We start from the raw sequence: 27,187 nt of genomic DNA, 5'->3' as shown, positions 1-27,187 counted from the left end.
AGTTATTCACAAGATACCTAATTTGCGAAGTGCTGCAAACAAGCACCGCATTTCCAAGTCTGACTCATGTCTAGCCCAGTCTGTGGAAAAGCACTGCCAGTGCCATTGATTGTCAGTGGGCTTTTTTTTTTTTTTAGTGAGGCTTGTTAAGCATGAATGACAAAGCAAGTGATGGGACCCAACGACAGCAGCTCCCTCACTTTATTTTCCCTCGCAGCGTGTTTTTATCACACCGTGGCTTTAGCATATCTCTTAAAGATGTGGTCTTCCTGAGAATCCCACTGCACCGAGCCCACGACAGTTTTAATGATTGATCACTTTCCTCTTGACTGTGGTGAAAGGAAAGTGAGGGGGGTGAATAAGAAAGAAAAAGGAAAGGGAGCAAGTAGGGGCGTGGACAATCCCACAAGGTCAGAGTGATGTGTCCAGGCTTTTGTTTTCAGTGGTGAGATCAGTGGCCTGTGCAGCCACGAGGGGACGTGCAAAGTAAGTGGCGGCCTGGCAGGAACAGATGTTCTTACACAATGAACATGCACTTGGTTGTTTGCTTATTCACTAAAACTCAAGGAGATGACTTCCCCTTTTGGAAACAAATAAAAATACAGACAAAAGTCGTTGCTTTTCCACCTGTAGGCCTCTGGGGAAAATGTTGCTGAGTCAATCAGGCTCATCCTTACATGCTGCCAAACACGTCTACAGAACAAAAGGGCAACAGAGCAAAGCTGAACAAGCATCGTTTTTCATTAAAAAGCATGTATTTTTAATATTTTTCAAATTAGTAGGAGTGGTGCCTTTTTTTCCAATTCTGTGAGTACATGTTAGTCAATATGTTAGATTTGCATTTGGGTGTGTTTTCTTCTTCTACACTTATATACCGTAATGCCAGGATGAAACTTTGAGCAGGATTTATTTATATTTGGCCACAAACCTCTGCAGGGGTTTCAGTAACCTAAACAGCAATAGTCTTGTTCCTCTATTTTAGCTCCGAGCTCTGCTTCCCTGTGTTTTACCTACTAAAATACAAAATAAAATAAAATCCTTTTGACTTTGTGTGAAATGAAAAGTGCTGCCATCAATACAAACCTAGATTATTATCAGACAAAGACAAGCAAATGAGAAGCATGCATAGTCTTTAACATGCCCTTAGTCATCCTGGGTATATTTGCATGGGTGTGTGCACCAACTGTCTTTTAATTCAGCAGTGTGTCTGCACTGTAAAGTTCAAAACATTCACTAGATATCAAATCATTTGGACTCCCCGGAGATAAGAGTGAAGTATACAATCATTCAGGTAATGCAACATTTCACAATCATCCAGTTAGTGTCTTCAGGATTTTCGGCCCATAAATGACCAAAGCTATTCATAACTCATTGCTTCCCTCTGCTGGTGTTAAATTAAGCTAAAGTCAGATTACAACTTGTCTTTGAAAAATTATTAGGATCTCAATTGTGAACTCCAAACTAACATATTGCACGTTATGATATTTTTTTTATCTCATACTCCTAGAGGATTTAAACTACGTCAAAAGCAAGTTTATAGTTGAATTAATGTGGAGCATTTTATGGGTGCTTTTATATTCTCTGCCAGCAATATTACACTCATCCTTTTACAGATAGGCTCTTTAATGTGTCACTAGCATTTTAATTCACTTTGTGGCATTTTCTCTCTTTTAGTGGGCTATTAAAACGTTCCAATCAGTGTATCTGAAATGCCTAAGAAAGTGTGTTTTAGTCTGTTGGTCTGATTATTATTATTATCATTATTGTTGTTATTATTTTATTATTATTGGCCATTAATGAAAATAAATACCTCCTTTTTTAAAAAGAAAAAACATTTTGACGAATTTGACTGTACTTGTGTCTTGTTATTTTATCTTTTTACGGCTCGTTTACTGCTAAGATAAGTGGCTTTGCGCATATTCCAAGCATTTCATAACAACGTAGCTTCAAAACTTGAAAGTTGCTGTTGTAGTACACAAAAAGTGAAGTACAACAAACCAAACAGTAGATGTCTCCCTAGTCCGTGCGGCTGTGTGTCTTCGCGAGGACGCTGCTGTCTACTGATGACAGAGTCGCCATTTTGAAAAGCAAATCGTTCACAGCACACCCACCCTGAGTACTGGAACTATGCCGCGGGGCCGGCCTCGCAAACTGAGAGTTCAAAGCAACGACGAAACAGGTAACAAGTGCCAAAATGCAAAGAATAAAATATATATATAATGGGCTATCCAAATAACCTGCTATTGTTTTGCCAAACACCCCTGTAGCGCATATAATAACACTTCAATGTAGTGCATATAGTCCCCGGATATAGTATTGCGGGTGGGCTTTGCTTTGTACGGCGAAGGAGTGATTGAGGCGGAATGATATTAATAACGTTTCGGTGCCTCTTCTTATTGGCTTCCAGTCTAAATTGGTGTCCGCGAGGAGCGGAGCTCGGTGCTGTGTGGCGTTAGTTAATGTACGCTTTTTTTTTTTACATGGAGTATACATTTAATAGTATTTCGTTGTTAGCATGTTGTTGCTAACTAGCTGGTTTCGCTATCGTTAGCTTCTTGGCTAACGCGCTAAAATGTTGGCCATTGTTGTTTTGATACTGTGAAGCGCTGTAGCGAGGCTGTCCAGCTGCCGATGCATATCTTGGAACAAGTTGTCACAACCGCACATTTAACACGACCCAAAGAAAATGTTATCATGTGCTGTGGAAATGCATTCATTTTGCAATTTGATAACATTGTCAGAACACAAGGTTGTTACAGCTGCTCGGTGGCCGCATAACTTAAACTGAATGTTACCCCGTGATCCTACTGATTGACGAGTAAACGAGGAGGACCCGACATTATATCAAACTTGATGGCTGGATTATACAGTCCGACCCTGCCGGCGACTTAACCACTCCAGTGGACATGCAACACTTGAAATCAAGTTAAACAGGTGCATGTGTATAACTAAAAGCACATATGACATGCGATTGTAAATGAGCTGAAAAGGACAAATACTTTTGTTAATTTCATATACGATCAGAATGATAACTTATGTTCACAAATATTGCTTCTAGATATGTTTAATGCTAATCTTAGACCTGACATCTGCTGTTATATCATAAATACACTATCTGAATGAAGAGTCATGTGACGTGTACAATATAAATGCTACCTACTGCTTGAATCCAGACTTCAAAGAAAAATATCCAGGCAACACATAACCTGTGTTAGTGAAGAGGTACAACATGTACTTTAGCTATCCTTCACAGGAGAAATCCTCTTAAAGCACATTAAGATACTCATGTGTCACTTCTTGTGCCTGTCATCAGATGCGGATCCCAGTGAATCTAAGGCAGAGGGCTTCAGTGATGGGGAGCTCAAGGATAAGAAGTGCACAATATGCTCCCAGATTTTTACCACAGAGAGCCAGCTGCAGAAGCACCTCCGTGAACATGAGGTCAATGATAAGGTAGGTACAAGATGGATGTGTCAGCAGGACACAATATCTTGGGTCTGCTCACTTTAGATGTAGGTCACTGACGGTCATCCAGGATTTTAGGGTAGTTCTGGTAGTGCTTTTTTAATTGATTTTCAAGCATTTAATGTCAGTTCAAATATTTGTTGAGTTGAGTGATGATGTCCAGGGTTTTAGTTGTTGTGTATTGTATTTGCTTGAAAATGATCTAGCCCTTGACAAAAAGTTGGGAACATTAAAAAAAAGTAAGTGACTACTTTAAAGTTGACGAGCTTAAATGTCAAATGATTTCTATTACTGCTAAATTAAAGTGCTTATTAAGTCATCACAGATTTTTTTTAGTTAAAATGACTTAGTTTACATAGTCCAGTAATTTAAGTGGGCACTACGGATAAAAATGCCTGTAATACAATATTTTTTTAAAATCCATTGAATTAAAGCTGGATCTGTACTTGTTTTACTTAAACCTCGACACTGTGAAAGTGTAGAAGGCAAAGCTACAAAAATGACGTGTTTGAACGACAAATTATAGACCTGACTGTATGATAGCACACCTAATATTTTAGCTAACATCTACAGTTTGCTACTAGAAACCCAGAACGTCCTCAAAATGAATTCCAACACCGATATTAGCTATTTGGCAATATATCTGTATCCTTTATTTATAACAGTTGATTAGTGAACATTTTTAAGAAGTGAAGAAGATACAGGAGAAATGCCCATTAACCAAGTTATAAGTGTTCATGTTACATAGTTTGGCCATCAGAGGGCACTCTGCAAGAATGTTTGAAATACCACAACAACAACCAGTGATCTGAGCATAGTCAGGCAGAATATGTTTACGTTTTGTTTGTCTGATATAGGGCTGCCACAAACGTTTATTTTGATAGTCGACTAGTCACCGATTATTTTTGCGATTAGTCGATCATGCATCCATTGGACGTAAAACGTACAGCATATTGCACCAGCATGCATCTGCTCTTATATAACTATCATTAGCTTACAGCTTTAAGTGTTTAAGGTATGTGCTAACTAAAAATAAAGACAAGATGATAGTTTATTAAATTTTAATGAAATTTACAGATTGTTTCGGTGAAGTTTAATAAACTCCTTGCTATCTAAAATATAACGGGACACTGGAGTATATTCTTGAACATCTCACACTTCTGATAATCAGTTGTCTGCTTGACGTTTATTCAGCTGTGTAAAAACTATAACTTTAATCTCAGCCAAACCGATTTACTCAGGAAGAAATAAAATACAAAAAAAAAGCCAAACAATAGCATGTTTAAGTTATCTAAGTGACTTATGTATGTTTAACCTGAGTAGCGAAAGACGGTGGTGTGTTTGAAAACGATTTGCCGGGAGTCCGGTGTTCTCACGGGCTCTAGTGGGTAACAGACGTCTCCGAAAACGAAATATGTTCAACGTTTATTTTGTGACCCAGAAAGAATAATAAGAGTAATTTTAAAACTAACTAGCTGCCGCCATTGTTGGAAACTGAGCTGGGCTGCGCTATGAATTCTGGGACACAGCTTCTTCTTCTTCTTCTTCGGGGTTTAACGGCAGCTGGCATCCTTGTACATGCAGTGCTGCCCTCTTCTGTTTCAGTCCGTTATTACACTCTTAAATCCTACGACTCATTCCTACGTCTTTTGTGATCTTACAAAGCTTCAAACGACGCGTCGACTATTAAATTAGTCGTCGACGATTTTGATAGTCGATGTAATCGTGACTAGTCGACTAATCGTGGCAGCCCTAGTCTGATAGAAAAAAATATCACCTGATATATCTGATTTTTAAATCGCCAAATACTGGTGATTTCTAAACCTGATATCAGTCAGGCTCTATCACACCCACTCTGGATGCTACAATATTAATAGTCAAGTGTAGCTTGTAGTCGATGCATACAATAAAAATAATTACTCTAAAATTATACTTGACCTAGAGTTTGCATAATCTGCAAAGTAGCAGATTAAAAGTACTGAATCTGGTCAACTCAAATGGAAAAAAAAATCAAAATCCTTAAATAAATTTTTTGAAAAGAATTAGGCTAATTACTTGATTTAATTGGTTGGAGTATTAGGGTTTGTGATGATGGAAAAAGAAGAAAGTGTTAGTCTCATACCATGTGAGCAGGTAAAGGGAATGACAGACATGGTGTTAAAGCTGCAGTGGATGACCCAGCTACAGCTACAGGTTGCATTTGGGCCACTCTAGTAGCTTAGCATTAAAGCTGGAGCTATCCTGGATGTTTCAGCTTGGATCATTTTTCACAGCGTGAAAGTTTAAACTTGCTGTAGTCTGTTTGGCAGTCTTAGCACAGGTCTCACCTTATTTACAGCCATTTACTTTGAAAGCTTCTGAAATGTACTGTTACAAACAGTCAAAAGACCATGGTTTCTCACCCTACCTTTCCAGTGACAGCACAGTAAATATTACTGTATGATGTCAGCTGCAGTCTTCCCTCTGTAGTTTCAGAGTTCTTTTTCCCACCTAACACATGTCATGCTGCCACATAGGAAAGTCCTAACATTCCTATTAAAGTTTCTGAAAAACATTAACTGATGTACAGATCCAAACAAAATATGAAATTTAAAGTTTTTGTCAAACTTTCCCCTAGTGCCTTTTTAACAGAGCAAGGGATTTTTAACATGTCTAAAAAATATTAGTTTTCTTTAAAAATATTAAGTTATTTATGTTTGCTCACAATAACACAGTTATTTAAGCAAAACAAAAATGACCAGGGTCACTATTATTAGCCCTCTGACAAACTGACCTTTTTATTTAGCCATAGTACAAACTACAGCTGTGCAGTGATGTGCTTTAACTTTGTAATGTTCAAAGCTTGTAAAGTCAAGTTAAATCTGAGGGTTATCTTCCCATTTACACACAGTAGAAAAGCTACAGAAAGGGTTTGAATTGTCACTTGAGAAAGTGCCAAAGACAAAGGAGATCAGTTTAAAATTGAGAAAAAGAATCACTTATGCTAACACAGGAGGAGATGGATATACAAAGTTATCATAGGCTGGCATAGATCGGACGCCAAAGATTTCAAAGATTCTGGAAAGAAAAATAGTAAGAGATGTATCTAATGACTCAAGAACAACTGCCATGACGCCAGTAAATGACTTAGCCAGGTCAGGAATTGAAATCTCAAAGAAGCCAATCACTACAACCGTGCACACGAATGGACTACAAGACCAAGAAAATCTTCACTTGACTGCAGCCGGACTGAAGTATGTCGATAACAACCTGGAGAAAGATTATGCACACTGGAAACACATCCTTTGATCATATGGAAAGAAGCTAGAGCTCTCTGGTCACAGATGCACTGCTTATGTTTAGAGAAAGAAGGGAGAGGTGTACATCTCCACAGTGTCCCCTCAGTGTAACACGGTGGTTGGAGTATTAGGCTGTGGGAATCCTTTGGCACGTCTGGAACTGAGAATTTCATTAAGTTGGAAGGAAGAATGAAGGATATGTGAAGATTTTAAAAGAAAACCTCAAGCAGTCAACAACAAAACTTGTTTCCTTCCTTCCATTTTTTTTTGCAAAAAGCTGAGTTCAGTTTCTCTTGCCACACCCAGGCCTGATTAATGCCATACCTGTTCTCAATCAAGAAATCACTTTCTGACCTGTCTGACAAAGTGGAGTAGACCAAAAGATACTCAAAAGCCAGACATGATGCCATTATCCAAGTAAATTCAGGAACAAATGAGAAACAAAGTAATTGAGATCTCTTGGTCTGGAAAAGGTTATAAAGCCATTTTTAAAACTGTGGGACTCCAGTGAACCACAGTGAGAGCCACTATCCACAAATGTCAAAAACATGGAACAGGGGGGAAACTTCCCAGGAGTGGCTGGCTCACCAAAATTAATCCAAGAGCGCAGCAACGACTCATCCAAGAGGTCACAAAAGACTCCAGAACGACATCCGAAGAACTGGTCTCACTTGCCTCAGTTAAAGTCGGTGCTCATGACTCCACCATAAGAAAGAGAGTGGGCAAAAACGACCCGCATGCAGAGTCCCAAGACAAAAACCACTGCTGAGCAAAAAGAGGTTCATCTCAGTTTAGCCAGAAAACATCTTGATGATTCCCAAGACTTTTGAGTAAATACTCTGTGAACTGAGGAGAAAAAGCTGAACTTTTTGGAAGGCGTGTGTCCCACTACATCTGGCATAACAGTAACACAGGATTTCAGAAAAGGAACATCATGCCAGCAGTGAAGTAAGATGATGGTAGTGTGATGGCTAGCACCTGAGTCACCACATAGGACAAAAAGTATTCTTGAAATAACATTTTGAAAACTTCTCTTCACTTCTTTATGATCACGTATGGCGATGTTGTATGAAGCGGGTACACTGTGATAATGGTTGTGTTGGTGGTTTCTCTTGGTGTAGGATAATCGGACTGCGTTCCTTGGGAACTCATTCTACATCACATTCATTTATGCATTTTAAAGCACTCGCAGCACTCACATCTCTGCCTGCTTCACTTCTTGCTCGCTTTTGGTCACACTCCCTCTCTCACTTCTTTATTCTCAGGATCTCACACATTGCGCACAATCACAGGCAAGTTAAGGGATTTAGTTCTTAATGCCATGCTACTGAGGAGAAAGTTAGAATAGAGAGACCGGGAGCAAAAAGATGTCAATTGGAGCTTAATTCGTTTCATTTGCAGCTGCACCTGTAGCTCTGGGCCATTTAAATTTCAAGTCCATTGCCTTTGCTCCCACTTTCCAGGTTGAAGAGCAGTGGCCTCTGAGTATGCCAGAGTGAGTAAGACTCAACTGTGTCAGTACCACTCTCAGACTTGACTAGATTCAAAAAAGCACTCTAAAATGAAGTCAGCTTGTTCTCCTAATAGAAAAGAAATTTAATATTGGGGCCATTTTTGCCTCATGGGGATTTTTTACAGTACTCTCTACCCTTCACAACAAAGCAGTTTCTTAATTTAGACAAAGTAGTACATTGATTGAGATTCAGCTGTTCCATCTTGTCTTTTTAGTCTCTTCTCTGTCTCCATCTGCCTTCACATAGTGACAGCAGCAACAAGAAGCTCACAGCAGAAGGTCATTTTTTTTCCCATTCTTTCATTTCTCTTTCTCTTGCAGCCTCATCGTTGTGACCAGTGCTCACAGACGTTCAACGTGGAGTTCAACCTCACGCTACACAGGTCCACACACACTACATCGGACTTCACCTGCCCCGTTTGCAATAAGAAGTTCTCTCGCATCGCCAGCCTTAAATCCCATATCATGCTGCATGAGAAGGAGGAGGTAAAATGCCTCATGCTGTGGTTTCTGTGCATATTATGCACTTTTATTTCTCTTTTAGACTGCTTTCTATGTTATTGGTTTCCATTCTTGCAGAATCTGATCTGTGTTGAGTGCGGAGATGAGTTTGTTCTTCAAAGCCAGCTCTCTCTGCATTTGGAGGAGCATCGGAAGGAGCTCTCGGGCATCAAGGTCTACACCTGCAAGACCTGCGACAAGGAGTTCAAGACGTCTGCGCAAATAAAGGAGCATATGAAGAGTCACATCAAAATGAGGTCAAACAAGACACTTCAGGATGCTGATTTATTACATTTGACACAGTCAAGTGGAAAAGCTTTGGGTTAAAAATTTGGTATGAATCGACATATCTAGTATTTTGTACAGACCGAGGGGTGTCTGATTCAGGATAGATGAATCTTTTATGAAGAAAAAAACATTTTTGCAAAAACAGTTTTAGGTGAATTTGCAGCTCTGCAGAGTGATGAAATTAAAGCACCATCTTTCATGGCGTTCATGGAAAATAAGTACATTTGTAGTCATTGTCAGATAATCTTTCATTTGAGCTAAGCACAAAAATGCTTAAGCGAGTCTATGCAGCTGTTCTCAAAACTCTCTGTAGCCTGTTACTGCTAGAGGCTAAGCCAATTTAATGCTTTATGCTACTTCAGAGCTATTCTTTTAGACATGGTTTCTATGATAATGTTAATTTGCAGACTAGTAACAAATATGCTACTTATTGGACTAAGGCCTGTTTTAAAGAAGTTCAATTTCCTGTAAGTGTACAGCTGAGTACTTTTAAAACTCATTAAACCATTCAGAAAGCACTTGTGTGTAATGCCACATACCATTTTGTCTTTACTTATAGAACAAACATTTGTTTTAATTGTAAAGAAAATAATTACACAAAGGATAATTGTCTAAATCTCAAACATAAGGCTTAAAAAACTGTTTTGTTGTATTATGAGTGACCTTCCGTGGTCCTATGTTAATGCACACTATATTAAACTAGATTTTTTTCTCATGGTTCTTTCCTTTACAGGCCACTTACTTCTACTTCAAGAAACTACAAGAAAAACATAGATCGCAGTGGGTTCACAAACAGCTGCCATCATTGTGGAAAGGCTTTCAAAAAGCCCAGCCAGCTCATCAGGCACATCCGAATACACACAGGTGAGTGAGAATGGAAAAAGAAAAACCTGATTATGGTGCTTATATTGAGATTTAAGCTCAGAGCAAAAATACTGCAGAAACTGGAGGGTAGAATTTGTATCTACTTCAGGCCAATACAGGATCCTTTAGGCTAATTTTCTTTGTTCTGGATAATGAATTTATAAACAAAAAAAACTTTAGACAGCCATTCAGCATTGAGAAGAGGATCTAATTGTTTCTCCTTGATAGTTCATAGTGGTTTTAATTAGCTTAGATCAGTGGTTCCCAAACTTTTTTTGCTAGGCCCCCCCTTTGTTTTACAAGAAAAAAAGTGTGGGGCGGGAACCCACACTTTGGGAAGGTCTGGCTTAGATGTTAAATTAAAATATTAGGATGAGCATTATGAGTCTTATGTGAAGGAATGTAAAGTTTACAAAATTTGGGAATCCCCAACATTGCTATGCAATGCTGTGTGGTCAAATAATAATTGTTCATTTTGGAGGTGTTTCCCCTTTTTGTAGTGACACAAAAAAAAGTAATATATTACAGATTCATACATTACACAGAACACTTTTATTAAAAGTAAAAAGTTATTTTACTGTTTTTCTATAAAATGACCTGAAATACATTGCATCATAATTACCAGTTAACAATATAAACCCACAGGCTACATCCATACACACCAACACAAATCCCTATCCTAATGAGGACACACACATAATCTTTCTCTTAGTATTCAGGTATGAACACAGAGCAAAGATGAAAACCACCACAAAAAGACTGTCCTGGATGCAGTGTGCACTTAACTCTCTCTGTTTGTGGAATGAAAAAAAAAAGTCCATACGCATGCAATGTATTTATACAAGTAGAAATGATAAGCAGGATCAATAGACACGCAGGCTAACTGTAAAAACTTCTCACTTTTAAAGTTTAACATGATGTTTATATCAATTTCTATTAAATATAGGATAATTGATATAAACATCATGTTAAACTTTGAAAGTGAAGGGTTTTATAGTTTGTAGCAGACTGCAGGCTCACGTTAAATTGGATGCCAACAATACGTTTTTGTAATTTGAGTCTTCTTTTGAGGAAACTCTTATTTTAGGGACTGAGGAGATCAGCTGGTGTAGTTTTGAAAGCCAGATGTCTGCCATTCTTGCTTGTATAGCTTCTATAGTATTCAGCTACTTGTTTTATAATGTGTCAAACATTTGTGTGAGCAGAATGTAGCTGATCTATGTCCTGCTTTAAATAAGCAAAGGCTTCAATTATATAATCTGTAAACACCATTAAGCAAAGATGTTAATAAACCCCATGTACGAATGCACCGCCACCACTGATGCTGGCTACTGACCTGTGTGCTGGTAAACATCTATTCAGAACCCGTCAATAGTTTCTAAAACGAATTTAAAATCTAACCAAAGAAGCATTTGTGGTTTTGTCTGTGAAGGTTGTTCTCAGTCATCCAGGTCATCGTAGTCAAAGGAGCTTGCAAAGAAAAGCGTCTGGACTTCTTTAAGTTGCTTGAAGACGTTTCACCTCTCATCCGAGAAGCTTCTTCAGTTCTAAGGTCAAATGGACAAAAGGACCCCCTGATGATCCTCTAATCGCGATTAGAGGATCATCAGGGGGTCCTTTTGTCCCTCTGTGGGGGGTTACTCCCACTAGGTTTATATCAGAGACTCTCCACCATTTGACCTTAGAACTGAAGAAGCTTCTCGGATGAGAGGTGAAACGTCTTCAAGTAACTTAAAGAAGTCCAGACGCTTTTCTTTGCAAGCTCCTTTGACCATTTGTGGTTTTAACTTTCTTTTGTGTGTGCACTGCAGTAACAACTTTGTTTACTGACACTGTTCCTCTATAGTGTTCTTGAGCCCTTGTGATATGTGTGGTGGAGAGAGGTATAGATATTTCTCTGGCTTCTCTGAATCAGTTCTCTGAAACAGTGTGAGCGGTTGCTTCTTATATTTCATTTGTGAATGAATTTTGCATTTGAGGTTCCAGAAACCTGAAGAGTGAGTGGATACTGTCAGCAGCTTGAATTGATGGGGGTTCAGTAGCCTGCAGTGGACTTTCAAGGTGTTTGGAGACTTTTTGTTTTCTTTCATTTTGTTTTTAAATTTTATGTCCCTTTGAGGCACTTTCTTCCTGTGAATGCTGTCCAATAAAATTAAAATATACAAGCCATATATAATCAAGGACTTTTTTGTAGCTCAGAATGAGGGTTTGGGGGGTTTAAGCTATGCCACAATTGGCCCTGATATGGTTAAAACATGGAGTTTGTATTACCATTTTCTCCTGTTATATATGGGTATTTGATATACAAAAACATATTAAGACTTAAAACCACAGGTTAAAAATAATCCTGATGATTTTCTTTTGATGGAAAACTCTTTGGTAGCTACAAACATTTTTATGAGCAGGAAAAAAACAGCGCTTATTCTGGTTTTCTTTTCTTTTGCTCTTTCATATAAGGCTACAAATTCGTAAGTAGCTGCACTGCTTATCTGGAAAAACTGCACACCTTCAGCTGGGCCCATTGCTCAGCTGTGGTATGGAGAGATTGTGTGGGTAGAATTCGATATTCCGTTTCAATTCAAATGTTCTTGTGGTTCCTGTGAACGTTCAGCCATCTGGGTTCAGGTTAATGTAGCCAGTAGCTGCCACCCACATGTTGTTTACCCATCATCCACATGTTAAATTGTTTGGCTGGGCTGAGCTGGGGGTTTTTTAATGCAGAATTGAATTGACTTCTCTTGTGCTTTGAATCTCAAACAACCTTTCAGTTGATGAGGTAAAGACTATAGAAACACACATTATGGTTCATTTGCACCTCTGTGGTTTGCAGTGATGTTGGAATGGTACAGGACTGTATTTGAGTCATCTTAATTTAGCTTGAAGTAATACCAGCCTTATGTTGTTACCAAGGTGATAAAATTGCATGGTTGTACTGTAACAAAATTAGATATCCTACCACTGACAGTCACATATGTGGGTAATATTGTTGGACAAATTCTTATTGAAGCAATGCTGGTGAGTTTTTTAATGATCATACATTAAACACAACCATGTATTGTATAACATATAATAATTACTATATCTCCAGGAATAGTTTTAATTTTGTTGTTGAATTTTCTGGAGATGACAAGGGATTCATTGAGATTGTATAAATTTGATATTATTATAAATATTGTCATTATTACAGCTTGATTCTTGACCTCATCGTGCTCTTCCTCTGCAGGTGAGAGACCCTACAAGTGCGCGCACTGTGGCAAGGCTTTCAACCAGAAGGTGGTGCTACAGACTCACATGGTGAGACACACCGGGGAGAAACCTCACCTCTGCATGTTGTGCCCTGCCTCCTTCTCCCAGAAGGGGAACCTGCACTCTCACGTTCAGAGGGTTCATTCTGAGGTAAGAGCACAGTAAAAACACAGTCATGGCTTCAGATGCATGTTTCAAGACTGTGTAATTAATTTGTTTATAAAGATTAGATATGGTCATTAAAGGGGAATTGATGCTATAATGTTTTACATTTCTGAAATCCTGGTATCACATTGTATAGAAATGGTACCAGTTTAATCTCACCTAAAGAAAGGTTTTCCTTGGGTGAAGTCAGCCATTGTTTTTATTAGAAACGGTTAATGAGCTCCTTGTTTTGTTTACTTGCAAGTTCCTTTTTAACTTAGTGAATCGACTTAAATTCAGGAAACTAAAACTACATTTCAAAGTAAAAGTTCTAAGGACTTTAAATGGTTTCGAGTTAAGGACTTCACACAAATTTATGTAAACAGCTAACACCCAAAACATCATGTTCATGAAAAGTTTACCAGCTTTCTACAATTCACTAGCATGTCTTTCAGTTGTACTGTTTCCCCAGATACATATATGTATTTTTTCTTGTACATCTTGTTGAGCCACACACTAAATTGCCAGAACCTCTGTTCACAGCTTGTTATACTCAAAGCACGGTACTTTGTCATATTGTTTGTGTGTCAGGAAGGGCATAAGGTTCCTTGTTTGATTTTTCTCCTTTGTAAACACCTCGCAGAAGCCATTTTTTTGCAGCCTAGCTGATTTATCCTTCCTCATATTGTCAGGGAGGCTAAATGGGGACCGTCAAGTCTTCCACTTAGTGCTACACTGTGGTTGAGGGGTCAGACGAAGGACACACATCATAGATCTCTCTGGGGACCTAAATTCTCATGTGTGTGGTTGTGTCTGTTTCTCGAATTTATAAACTGAACTAGTTAATGGTTGGATTTAAAGAGGTGGTGGTATCTCCTGGTTTAATGACTACTTCCAGTAATGTGGCTACAAGCTGAACTAACTCAGCTCTGTGGCATAATGATTGTAAAGGTCCCTCAAAGGTCCCTCATCACAATGAGCAGCGCTAGGTGAGCATGAATGATGTGTTGTGCTTGCACACCAAGCCTTAAACTAATTTAGTTCACTTCAGCCAACCTGGCTGCTGAGAGAAATAGGTTTACCTGGGTCTTTTCTGTAGCACACACAGTCTGTACTTTCTTATAGTCAGAAGCAAGGAGGTGTAAAATTCTCATTGTTGCAGTCGGGTTGCTTAAACAATATAAATATAAATCAAGCTTAATTATGCACCTAAAGAAGAGATACAGGAAATTGCTACAAATATGTTAGCACATCCTTCTTTGTTACTGAAGCGGGGGCGTTTTAATTACGGCTCTTTCAACAGATTTTACTGATTAATAAAAAGCTTCACACTTAGGTTAGTGAGCTGTCAGAGATTGGCAATCATATTAAATGGCTGGTTGTGGTCTGTTATTTGGATTGTGAATAAAAAGTGCTTTTGAGAAAAACGTTGCATAACTTTTTTGTCACCGGTTCAATCGGTCAAATGAATTGAAGTGTGTGTTGTCTTACCTGCATACACCATTGTGCATTCCATGATAAAAGATGGTGATTTGGTCAGTTGATTGAACTGGAGAGCCCAACGGCTGGACCCTTTAAATAATGCATCAGTTTTTCACAAGAGTTCTTTAGCTTTGCTTTTGTAGACAGTTTGTTCTTACAATTGGCTGACTTAAAAAAAAGAAAAAGTCAGGGGTTATTCACAAAAGATTTCATGCTTTGGTGCTTACTGAGGAGTCAGGGGAGAAAGTGTTTAATGGCATCCAAAGCCTTTGCTTGACACAGATTGTAGTGCTGAAGCTTTTGGAAAAAACTCATTCTCCTGGGAATCTGTGATTTAAAATCAGCTGCAGAACATTAGTCGTTTCATTGATTGATAAAACACCAATTTACAATATGAGTATCACATTAACCTAATACTAATGAATTTATGGTATTATAATTTGTCTAAAAGTAAAGGACAGAATATTATGCATATGCATATAGGGCTGTTCGATATTGGATGACAACAAACGCTATTGTTTGTTTCGTGGTGTCGTAAAATAAACAGTTTACAGCAATATTTTTTTTCATCGTTTTGATGGTCACTGCAGTGGCTATATTCATTTCTTAAAGTTCTCTCATTCTCTTATATTTAATATAACCACACTACGGACGGACGAGCACCTGTTTTTATGTGTTGTCGTTAGCAACAACGACAGTAAAACCATCGCGTGGCTCCGCTGTCCGCTTGATTGTTTTCCACATAAACCTTTCACAATAAAGCTCAAGATCCTGTTGAGACTTTTCAAAATAAACTGAATCACGTGAACGAGTATGCAGAGAGTTTACGGATGAGAAGCAAAAAAGAGCCGTCAGGTGCTAAAAAATAAACCTTAGACTCAAACTTTGAAAGAAAATGGTGGCCGTTTCGACTTATGTCTAAAAATGTATAGTTTCATGCATCGGTTAAAACACTCGACCCCAGGTAAAGGACGCCCGGCTGGAAAAATTTCACGCAAGTCGAGTTGCCCGAGATTCACAGAATTTACAGAAAATATTACATTTTTGTGATTTATATTGTTGTCAGGGCGATAAATGTCTTATATCGGCATATGAGATTTTGGTCATATCACATAGCCCTATATGCGTATTCATTCACCACAATTTCACACCTTATAAGTTAGACTGATCCACTACAGCCACCTCCAGTTATAGCTGGCTTTTGACTTTTGTGAAATGGGAACGTGAACCTTGAACTCTGTTTAGCTTGCTTTTGCATTCTTGATAAAACAGTTTCTGGCTTTGTGAAAAACTTTATGAAGAACCAATGGCAGCATTACAAATGCCTTCCAAGGATTACTGTCTTAAAACGCATGCTGCTATTTCCTCATTTGATTTATATCAGCTAGTAGGGGATATATACAATGTATATGTAACTTGTACCCTGACACAATTTTCTCAACATTTCCTCTGCTCCAGAATCAACCAGGTAACAAGTACAGTACTGTGCAAAAGTCACGAGCTGCCCCCTTTAAAAAAATAATAATAAATTTTGCGAGGAAAATAGGAAATGGGTACACGTCATTGACCAAGGACTGGACTGAAGAAACTCTCAGAAAGACTTGAGAACTGTTGCTCAGGACTAATTAATCTTTAGGAAGCAAAATATAAAGAAACGACAGGTGGCTCAAGACTTCTGCACAGCACTGTAGTTGAGGTGTAGACTTTTACATTGGAGTTAACAGAATTAGAGGAAAAAAAATACAGATTCTTTCCACTGTGACCTTTAAGGTGAAGGGGGTCAAACTAAAGCACTATATACATACCACCCCTGGATCAGCTCCCCAGTGAATTACATTGAAATATATTTCAATAATAGAAGAGTATGCCCTCCAGTTCTTACACTTTCACTCGGCTTCCTTTTTCATCTTCCACAGACATTTCTGTCATGATTCATTTGTCATTGTGGCCATCTGTACCCTCACCCTTTTTACCAGCTCCCCATATGATCTTCTCTTCTAGTTATTCCCCATCTTTGACAGTCCTTTTCTCCCGCTTCATCACCACCACTACAAGAAAATAACAGTCCTCCTCCTCTGTCCAGCCATCTCTCCCATATGTTCCACACCAGCACAGGCCAGTGCAACAAGCCCATCATCCTGGCACTGATGATACCTTTCTGGGGCTCTTTCATATGCCCCACACTCTTCCAAACATACTTCAAATGCATCCTTTCCAGTGAATACAGACTTGAACCAGCTTCATCTACTTCACCAGTGGTTTACCCTCACAGGAAAAGCAATCAAAAGTTTTTGGTGTCAAGCTCAAAAGACCTATAGATATTTTTTTTTTTGTAACTGCATTTAGATTAAATATTAGACTTACCTCATTTCCATATACTGCTGTGTTTTCAGTTATGGAAGTGTTCTTCAGCATTCTACCTACACGTTTGCTCAGTCTCAAGGATTTTACAGCTATAACATACAGACATATGTAGGACGTCTATGTAGAATGTAGACACAAAGCTCCCTCACAGCAAAGTAACACAACATCTGACTGAAATCTGGTCACATTTGTGGTGTACACTTGAGGGATTGAATTTTTAGAAAAGGAAGAAAATTGTAAAAACTAAATGGACAATTTATATTTTACTTCTTTATAAACATCATACTTCATGTCTGACACAGTGACTATATAATGTAGTAGTTAAAAATCTTTTGCCTAACACATGAAAGATCGCTGGTTCTAGCAGCAGAGCAACCATAAGAAGCTTACTTGAGGTCTAAAACAGCTTGAAAGAGTGATTTATAGATTGATGTATGCACTCTTTATGTTCATATGAAAGTAGATTTGACATAGTTATAGATATTGATAGAAGTCTACAGAGTGCAGTTTTACAGTTCTGTGACTCTGTCCATTATAAATAAGCTATATGCAGACATTAGAGCTAATTCTTATATTTTGCAAACTTTTTAATATATTGTATTCTTTAATTTAGTTCAGTCTTTAGTACTGTTCTTATTGACTTGGAGCAACTGTAACCATATCATTTCCTAAGGCAGTGGTTCCCAAACTTTTTTTGCTAGGCCCCCCTTTGTTTTACAAGAAAAATGTTAGCGCCCCCCCGCCACGCAAACACATCCTCCAACCACACGCATCCATATTTTGTTTTCAAACTCCATTGCGGTTTATTTCACACCTCATACATTTAGTAAACAATTAAGCAAATACAATCAAACTGCAATAAAATCTGGTAGTAATAAAATACACTACTAAGTCCACACTTAAATGGGTATTTTTGAAAACGCAGCTGCTTCTATGCGTTTGGGCCTCCGTCCACATGTAAACGACGTTTCAAATCACTGAAAATGGAGATTTTTTAAAACCCTTTTTTTGCGTTTACGTGTGGACGAGGAATACAGAGTTCGTTACGCAACGTCAAAGGTATGTGCCTTTTTCCACGTCACGCTGTGCGCCATGTTATTGTTTACATGAGATGAATTGCAGAATGGCAGATAGAGACAAAATACTGTTACTGTTAATCTGACTATCTTCAGGTTTTACACGCTTATATATACACATGCAGTTACTGTCCCTCCATTTAGAAAGGCAGAGACGTCACGGTGTGATTATTTTAAGTGTAGTTGTTTTTTCCTGTGTAATAATATTCAACATACATTTCTCAAAAAATGCCTCTCTGTGCAAAATGGGTTTAAAAACATAAACAACTGTGGGATACTGTTTGTCTGTGATTTGGACAGGAGGAACAAATTGTGGCAGGATCAGCCTGATATTATTTGTATCCCACTGTAACTTTACTGTGTAAAGAGCTAACATCTCCAAAATGTCAGCAGTAGTTAGTTATTACAAGAAGTGTTTGTGAACTAAAAATCAAGAATGTGGGATACTGTTTGTCCGTGATTTGGAGAGCCCAGCACGTAGTCACTGGGAAAACCAATTCGGCAGGGGAGACCTACCTTGGCACTTGTGCAGGTGAAGCCAAAGGGAAGATACACTTCACCATATTTTCTAGTCTTTGGCTTGGAAGGAAGTTGGTTTGGAAACATATTTAGCGATGCTTCATCTCCTGCTTTGCCTTTGTGTGGGAGCCCCGTCGAAAACCTGTCCATTATGCTAGCAGTGTCCAAGCGTTCTTTTTTTAAAAAAAAATTTCATAGACCCCCCTAGGGTCGGGCCCCACACTTTGGGAACCTCTGTCCTAAGGGATTAACAAAGCATTCAGATTCTGATACTGATGATTCTGACACCATGCACTGGTCCTTAGCAACATGCGCTAATCAACATGCTTCAGCTTGAATTTTATTTTGAAGAAGCGTAGAAAGTTGTGCACCGCAAAGTGTGGTGAGTGGGGTCAGCTGTTAGTGAAGATTGCCTCGATTTAAAAAACAGCATGCACAAAGATGCTGTTTGTTCTCGTGATATTAGCCAGCTCTGATCCTCAACTCAAAAGTTCACATGTCGATTGTTTTCTAAGTTAGCAAGTCTGATGTCCGTGGGGAAACTGTGGGTATGAATGGACAGAAGAGAACCTTCAATGTAAATGTCGATTACGGGTCCATGATAAGACGACCTTGAAGGGAGACTTACCAGTTTTAAAAGTTTTTTGTTTTTTTTTTATTTAATTTAAAAAGTTTTTAATACAGTATGTAGGATTTTGGAGCTTCATGATCACACCCTGTAGGCTTTTCCCCTGATGTTTAGAGTCAGTTTTACATCTACTTCAGGCACTTCAGCTCCATTATATGCAATGCTCACAGTAATCTAATTGATGTGTGGTTTTATTAGATTACCGCTATCATCATCACAATGATCAAGGGAATTCGAGAAACTAGTACCCAACCTGTGATTCCTAAGGATTCATAAACATATAATTTCATTGTTTATGAGGCAGTTTTTTTGTTTTTTTTTTATGAAGGGGAAAGTAAAGGTTTACCTCGTGTCCAGTTAAACACTCTGATATATGTGGAAATATTATTATATAGCTAGCTAGCTGTAATGTGCTTTGTGTGTTTGTGTTCTCTTACAGACCAAAGGGGTGCCGCTGTTCCCGTGCATGGACTGCAGCTGTGTATTTAAGAAACTTGGCAGTCTGAACGCCCACATCAGCAAAATGCACATATCCGTGATTGAGGTGCCATCCACCACTTCGGTAAGAGAAGGTTGTGTACCAAACGAGAACATCCGCTGGAAAACATTTCTTTGGTGCTGTTTTTCTCTTTTTTTTTTTCCCTGAGGAAAGAAGTAGCTTCCCATAACTCGATTATGATCCAGAATTATTATCACTTTTTCAGTGTGCCAGCAGCAGGAAAAACAAAGTGCAGCACTAAAAAAAAACCTCAGCTGTATTGAATGCAGACAAGTCTAGTTTGATTCACTGTGGTTGGTAGCTTTAGCGAACCCCAGAGGCACTGTTACTGATAATGCTTCTCAAATTGTGGACTTTTATTTCCTTCTTTATCCAAAGATTACTGCACAGGATAAAGGGTTTTAGTTTTTTGTTTTAGTTTGTTTTTTAGTGGTAGATAATGGTTGTGGTTTGTTTTTTTTGCCATTGGTATTTCAATACATCCATGTCACCACTGCTAGAAACTCTAAAAACTTCAATTTTATTGCACTAAAAGAGCAGCACCGTCTTTCAGTTTTGACCTGGTAAAATATTTCCCCCTGCTCTAGAACAATCAAGAACAGCTGCTGCCAAATTTGACCTGGTGTACAATCATACAAAGCAGCATAAAGCCAGTCGTCGCCCTAGTTAGAACGAGAATGGTGTGTTTCCATTATTTGGTTGTTAGCAGGTTATTAATTACAGCCTTCATTATTCAGTGATGATCTACCTGCCATATCTACACTTAAACGAACCTTGTGTTGAGAAGTTGTATCTCCGTGTTAATATGTGCATAAATAATGTGGGCATTAATATTTTATTTAATAATCACCAGTGCTTTGTTTCAAGCTCAACAGAGCCACTAATCAAAGTTAAGTCATCCCACAAATTGTGACCTGTCCCAGCTCTTCGTCACGTTGCTCTGTGTCTTTCTTGGTCCCCTCACCTCTTTTTTTGTCTTTTTTATAGGAGGCTGAAACAACAGGTCAGGCTACAGGGGTGCCAGAAGTTGGCGAGGGAGTGACAGATGTCATCCAGCAACTTCTAGAGCTGTCAGAACAGGTCAGTGGGGAGACAGCCCAGCCCCAGCCCCCAGAGCCAGCTATCACAATGGAAACTGCTATTAACCAGGACATCCTACAGGTGAGTGGCGTGTAATCGCATGATTGTTACAATATAAAAAGCAGTATCCAGTAACAATCTGGACGACAATCCGCAGACCCAGCTTGTACATTACAGACATTAATCTTCACTCAATGAGAATGGACTTAAACTGCAGATAAACATGATATATTCAGACAGAAGTTTTGAACTAAAAAGACTCCTGAGTGATGAATGATATGCTCTGCTTTCATTTGGTGATTGAATGTCAAGATTTTTTCACTGTTCTGCAAACACCATCCATCCAGGAGAGAGGGCAGTTTAACAAATATGCACCAGGAACTTTTAGAGATGAGCATCATCACAGAGTTTAAAACGGCCTCTACTCCCCAGCATGATAAGATATGATTGTCGCTGAACTTTGCTTTGCATCATGGCTTTTTAAATTTTTTATTTTAGTGGCCATATTAAAATTATTAGTACATGAATAATGAGATATTTTTAAATAATCACTTTCAGTGTTTTTCAAAGTTTTAAGCAGCAATCGTGTTTTCGATTTTGCTTTTCCCGGAAATATTCTTTGCACTTTGTTAAAAGAACCTCGTTATTTACTGATGTCCACAGGTCCTGCACTTTAAAGGGTTCTGTTTCAAGTAAAAAAAATCCCTTGATTTGTAATGACATTAGTGTGTGTGTGTGTTTTACTTTTAAAAATGAAATGATTTTGTAAAGACGACTGTAATTTCTAAGTTTACACTACAATCACATCTTGATTGTTCGGTTGATTGCTTCTTTTCAAATCCATTGCTGTGGTTATTTGAAATTGCTTGTGTGTGTGAGGTGTGCATGTATATTAAAGTTGTGGTGGTCCTCTGGTACTACAGCAAGCGCTGGAGAACAGCGGGCTGAGTGTGGTCCAACCCCAGAGTGACGCCCCACCAAGAGAGTCAGAGAACCAAACGACCGATGGCGCTGTTGTGGAAAACAAGAAAGTGCAAAGTACAGACAAACTGAACAGGGAGAAAAAGAGGAGCATTTTTAAGAAACCTATACAAATGCCAGGTAGGAGGGGATATTTTACTCTTTATGAGTTTACCCTTTCAGTGAGATTCATTTAATAAATACTGTTACAGAGATAATTGTTTTCTTTTTTTAAAATAAAATTATGTTCTGCCCTTTCCAGGCTCCATCAGGGAGGAGGATGGCGTTCGCTGGCACGGATGCCCCTACTGCTCCAAGGAGTTTAAGAAGCCCAGTGACCTTGTTCGTCATATACGCATCCACACCCACGAGAAGCCTTTCAAGTGCAAACAGTGCTTCAGAGCGTTTGCTGTCAAGAGCACCCTCACAGCACATATGAAGACGCACACGGGTATCAAGGCCTTCGAGTGTCAGAGCTGTCTGAAGTGCTTCTCCACCTCTGGCAGCATGAAAGTGCACATGCGGCTGCATACAGGTGAGAAGCGGGTCCGCTTTGTGAAGGGGTCACACTTGAAGCCATAGCAACACCAGCACATTTCACTTTATAGAGTCACTCCGTATGTTACATTATTTACTTGTTACTCTAGCATAGTTACTTTAAGCATAAGTTAAAGGAGAAGTGTGTGGGCTCTAAATATGTTTCAGCCGCTGTTATTTAGAATAAATAAGATATGTTGTGGTAAATTATGCAACAAATTGCTCAGGCAGGACCTGCATAAATCTCATGGTGCCACTAAAGCTAGAACCCTCATTTGTATTCATGTATATACTGTATACGCTATATGTGTTTGAGCTACTATGTGCACTGGTGCATTCGTTTTTGTCTCTCTAATTGCTGTGTAGTGTCACTCTGTTAGGTGTTTACTTTAGTGCTGGTTGTGTGTTAGTTCTAAGGTAAAGTTTTGATAAATGTGTTTTCAGACGTATGTCTCCGAAGGCTTCATGCTTTCAAAGTTTTGTGTCTGTTTTGTTTCATACACTGTTACCTGCTAAATGAAGGCTTTTAACCTTATGTAGCCAAAATGAAAGCAAATTACGAGAGCGTATATTTTTATATGTGTTATGTTTTCATGTTGATTTAGTTAATAACTTTAAAACCTCTATGTGAGTTTAGATTTTCATTTTATTTTATTTTTCTGTTGTTGTTTAGAAAAAGTTATTCTCTAAATATAAATTTTCCAAAACATCTATTTTTTTCCCTGACTTGTTCTAGGTGTGAGGCCTTTCCCCTGCCCTCACTGCGACAAGATCTTTCGTACGTCGGGACACAGGAAAACACACATCGCTTCTCACTTCAAAAGCTTGCAGCAGAAGAAGCATAAATTTCCACGGAAAGCAAACAAAGCCAAAGTGTCCAAAAGCAACCTACCGCTACCAGATATCCCCTTGCAGGAACCCATCCTCATCACTGACTTTGGTAAGAGGGCATGGTGACAGGCACACATATTGGGCGATGCTGCATTATTTTCACCACACAGAAGGCTCGCTGTTGTAAGCTCACGTGTTGTTTTTAACAGGTCTCATCCCATCCCAAAACCCCCGCCTGGCTTTTCAACAGTACCTGGATGTTGTGGCCAATGACCGGCCATACAAGTGCCAGTTCTGCAGTAAAGCCTATAAGAAGTCAAGTCACCTTAAACAGCATGTCAGGTAAAGCTTCTATGTAATAGTGATGTTTCAGTGCATAGTCTCAAAGAGCGAGAACACAATGGCTTTTTGAGGGCCAGTGCAAGTGTTTTTTTTCATAATCTGTTGCTACTTGCTAGTTTCTTTTTAGAATACAACACAGGTGAAGAGAATTATGGTCAGGATAACCACGTATGTTGAAGGCTGGAGGTGAGAAGAGCAGAACAGAGGAGGCATCACTGACAATAGATCTGACATTTAACAAGTCAGATACTGAATGACAGGAGGACACCACAGGCCATCAAAAGAGGAGACATCTTTGGTTCTGAAATTAGTTTTTGGCAGGATCCACATTGTCAACCCGTTTTTAATGGTCCTCTAGGGATAAACCTTAAAAGTGGAAATAACCTGCAATTTGAATATTTTTCCCCCAAATAACAAAGTTTAGCAAACGCTTGACTTTTTAGATTTGCGTCTAACACGAAATGATTTCACACTGAAGTCAGCAGAGCAGCGTGTCCCACAAATCCTTTCTTAGCTGATCTTATAATGTTAGTCTACATAATCATATCAGAGAAGTATTAACAAGTGTGTACTGCTCAGCAAGGTTTCATTTTGCTTGTCTTAAGCTCATCTGCAGACAGAAGGAAGGAGAAACAGTGGAACAGATTAGAGGGAGTTGGAGGTTTGTTGACAGACATAATGAATTTGGTGAGAATGAAATAAATGAGATTGAATTCATGCAAGAGAAGAAAGAGAGTGTGAAGGGGAAGTACAGAAGAGTTGAAAAAGAGAAATAGCTATATTCAGCAAACCCACTTCAACCTGTAAATATATATATACTCTTAATCCTTTTCCCCCCCAATTTATTTGCTTGTTTTACACCGCACATGGCTGAACTTTATTAACCTTGTTTCAAATGACCCTGTCATTTATGGATGGAGAGCAATAAGTGGTCTAATCACTCAGCTGCTCTGCTCTGTGTATCTCTGTTGAACTTTCTAGCCAATCTTTATGACAGAAATCTAGTCATTTGTCTTTGAGGATAATGATAAATAATGATGCTGCCATGTGTGTAGTGCCTTTTTAATGGCTGGTGCCTCATTATTATTGTTTTCTGGCAGATTTTGAGTTCTAACTTGTAATGCAAGCTGACAGTGCCCTTGAATTACCCATGAACCTGTACTGATACTTAAAAAATTTAGGGAATTTGATTCAAGTTCACCAAGTAATATATCATCCTGACAGGTCATGCTGGACCATGCATAGTGATTTTCCACCTTGTACTAAGGATATACCAATGAATTCTGTTCCTTAGTATTGGCAGCATTCCTCAAAAACTCATCTACAGCAGTGTGCTAGTACCTTTTAGGCTGCTTGATGTCCCAATACACACTGAACCTGTTTTTGAATGTTGCCAGGTCTCATACAGGAGAAAGGCCCTACAAGTGTGTCCAGTGCAGTCGCAGTTTTGCCTCCTCGGGAGTCCTCAAAGCTCACATCCGAACACATTCAGGGCTAAAGGCATACAGGTGTTGTATGTGCGACACAACGTTCACCACCAGCGGCAGCTTAAGGCGCCACATGACCACTCACAGTGACCTGCGACCTTACATGTGCCCCTACTGCCAGAAGACCTTTAAGTCATCACCTAACTGTAGGAAACACATGAAGACGCACAGGTCTGATTTCTGACAGTCTGCTTTTTCACAGATGGATTGGACTGTTTACAGGGATGTTGTTGTGCTCTGTGAATGTATCAATCAGAGCTATGTCCTGTCAAACCAGGTATGAACTGGCCCAGCAGCTACAACCCCAGTCAGGAGAAGACCCCCTGGGAGCTGGCACTGTAGCCCATGACATGCAAGTGGAAATAGAGGGTGACACTCTCCAGCAAGCCCCGGCTGAAACAGCAGAGCAGCAGAGCATGCTGGGACTGAGCCAGACAGAGGTTGTAAATGGAGGCCAGCAAGTGACACTGGACGCAAACCTGACTGTACAAGGAGAAGGTAAGAGCAACTGAATTCATGTCATATTATATAATGGAATATGTGCAAGTTGTGAAAGATTCAGTAGAACTCGTGAAAGCTGTAACACTGAAACCTCATTTTGCAGAGAAAGCGTAGCATTAAATTACCAAATTCTTCCAAAAACTCTGTGACTCACCTTCAAGAAAGTTTTCTGAGGTAATCTGTGCGTTGTGTGAGTTAAGTTTCATTGCACTGAAAACTTTCAGTTTTCTTAAACGTGTCAGAGAGCAGAATAACTTCAATGTACCTCCCCATCGTCTCCATCTGTTTGCTCTGTAGACCAACACATATGGTTTCACGCAGTATAGCTCAGCACACAGCCTCCAGAGCTTTAGCACTCCAAGGATAGTAATAGAATGATTAGTAATCCCTCTCTAAGTTCCAGGATCTGGTCCCTTAAAGTAAATTGAAAGTCATCTCCAGAAAGAAGCAGCTCAGCCTAGCTGACATCTGAAAACTCTCTAGATTTAAAATGTACATCATGTAGTCAGGTTCCATAATCTTGACCTCAGCTCTCTATATTTGATAAGACTTCATTAATATACAGAAAGCAAATCTACTTTGCATTTAAAGAAGGTACACTGCTAAAAATAAAGTGTAGCTTACAGTATTTTAATATGATACTTATAAATAAATATTGTCACACATAACACACAGTTATTTTTGTTATTCTAAAAATGTTCTGTGCATGTAACTGTGCATGGTGAGCTGTGTTAGTTAGGGAATCTGCAATGTAACTTGCTTTTTTAACCTCAATTGAAAGTTTAACAGTGGAAATATTGTTCTACTGTTTGTTTCTGTGAGCACTAACTAACTTGTTGCTTTGCATCTCTTTCTTTGTCGTGACAGACTCATATGTGACTACCCAGCATGCTTTGCCTCAGAATATCAGCCAGTTTGAGACACCAGCACTTCCTCAGTCTTCGTTTGACCAGCAAGCTCTAACACAAGGTATAAACATAGCATGTGTGGGCTGTTATGTGACAAAGATAACATGGTATGTTTATTTGCTATATCGTCTGTGCAAAACACAGGTTCACTGTTTCAGAATTCAAGAACCAGTAATATATGAAGAGTAGTAGTAACTCGTGCATAGTACCTTTAGTTATATGCACGCTTTCTGTTATAAGGCTTAACTAACAAAGTGTAGGTATTGGCCATATTAGTTATGAAATCTCTTATTTTGAATTAATACCAAAGGAAATCAGTCACACATAAATAGAATTGGTGGAATAACCCTTACTTCAGCTTCACAAAGGTCCCAAATGACAGAGCGATCGTGGGAGAAAGGAAGACTCTTTACAATTCCCACAACAAACCGAGCAACAGTTAATTTCATCAAACTATATATACCCTCTACCAATGTGTCTGGTATCTCCATATGTCTTTTGAAATCAGTGTGTTCTCAAACATTTTTCTTCTTCTTCTTGCACTAACTCACCATGGCGGCTGACTGCTGTTGCCAGCCAGCTTCCTTTGAGATCAGCATCAAACATCTGTGAGGCAAACTGAACTTTTCAATTCTGTGAGGAGGTTCTCTGGGAGAAGCCCTGTATTTCTTGCT

At 38.9% G+C, this 27,187-nt stretch overlaps 1 protein-coding gene across 1 annotated transcript in view; it reads left to right on the top strand.

Annotated features, from left to right (window-relative positions):
* The first annotated feature begins 2,100 nt into the window (after positions 1-2,100).
* The window catches only part of LOC146622435 (zinc finger protein 236), a 59,567-nt gene continuing 34,480 nt past the window's right edge, over positions 2,101-27,187 (top strand). Inside the window, exons 1-15 of the mRNA XM_085365133.1 lie at positions 2,101-2,179; positions 3,314-3,453; positions 8,578-8,742; positions 8,836-9,014; positions 9,779-9,909; positions 13,133-13,305; positions 19,808-19,930; positions 20,855-21,028; positions 21,871-22,048; positions 22,170-22,442; positions 23,181-23,384; positions 23,485-23,617; positions 25,015-25,275; positions 25,382-25,602; positions 26,473-26,574. Coding sequence (XP_085221259.1) covers positions 2,128-2,179; positions 3,314-3,453; positions 8,578-8,742; positions 8,836-9,014; positions 9,779-9,909; positions 13,133-13,305; positions 19,808-19,930; positions 20,855-21,028; positions 21,871-22,048; positions 22,170-22,442; positions 23,181-23,384; positions 23,485-23,617; positions 25,015-25,275; positions 25,382-25,602; positions 26,473-26,574 — 2,509 coding nt within the window. The 5' untranslated portion in view covers positions 2,101-2,127. The remainder of the gene's footprint in view (positions 2,180-3,313; positions 3,454-8,577; positions 8,743-8,835; positions 9,015-9,778; positions 9,910-13,132; positions 13,306-19,807; positions 19,931-20,854; positions 21,029-21,870; positions 22,049-22,169; positions 22,443-23,180; positions 23,385-23,484; positions 23,618-25,014; positions 25,276-25,381; positions 25,603-26,472; positions 26,575-27,187) is intronic.

Source organism: Diplotaxodon limnothrissa, linkage group LG11 (genome assembly GCF_057381915.1).
Source record: "Diplotaxodon limnothrissa isolate DT_005_m linkage group LG11, D_limnothrissa_male_GT1.1, whole genome shotgun sequence".
Taxonomy (NCBI): Eukaryota; Metazoa; Chordata; class Actinopteri; order Cichliformes; family Cichlidae; genus Diplotaxodon; species Diplotaxodon limnothrissa.
The sequence above is the reverse complement of the archived record's forward strand: the minus strand, read 5'-3'. Positions and strand labels throughout refer to the sequence as shown.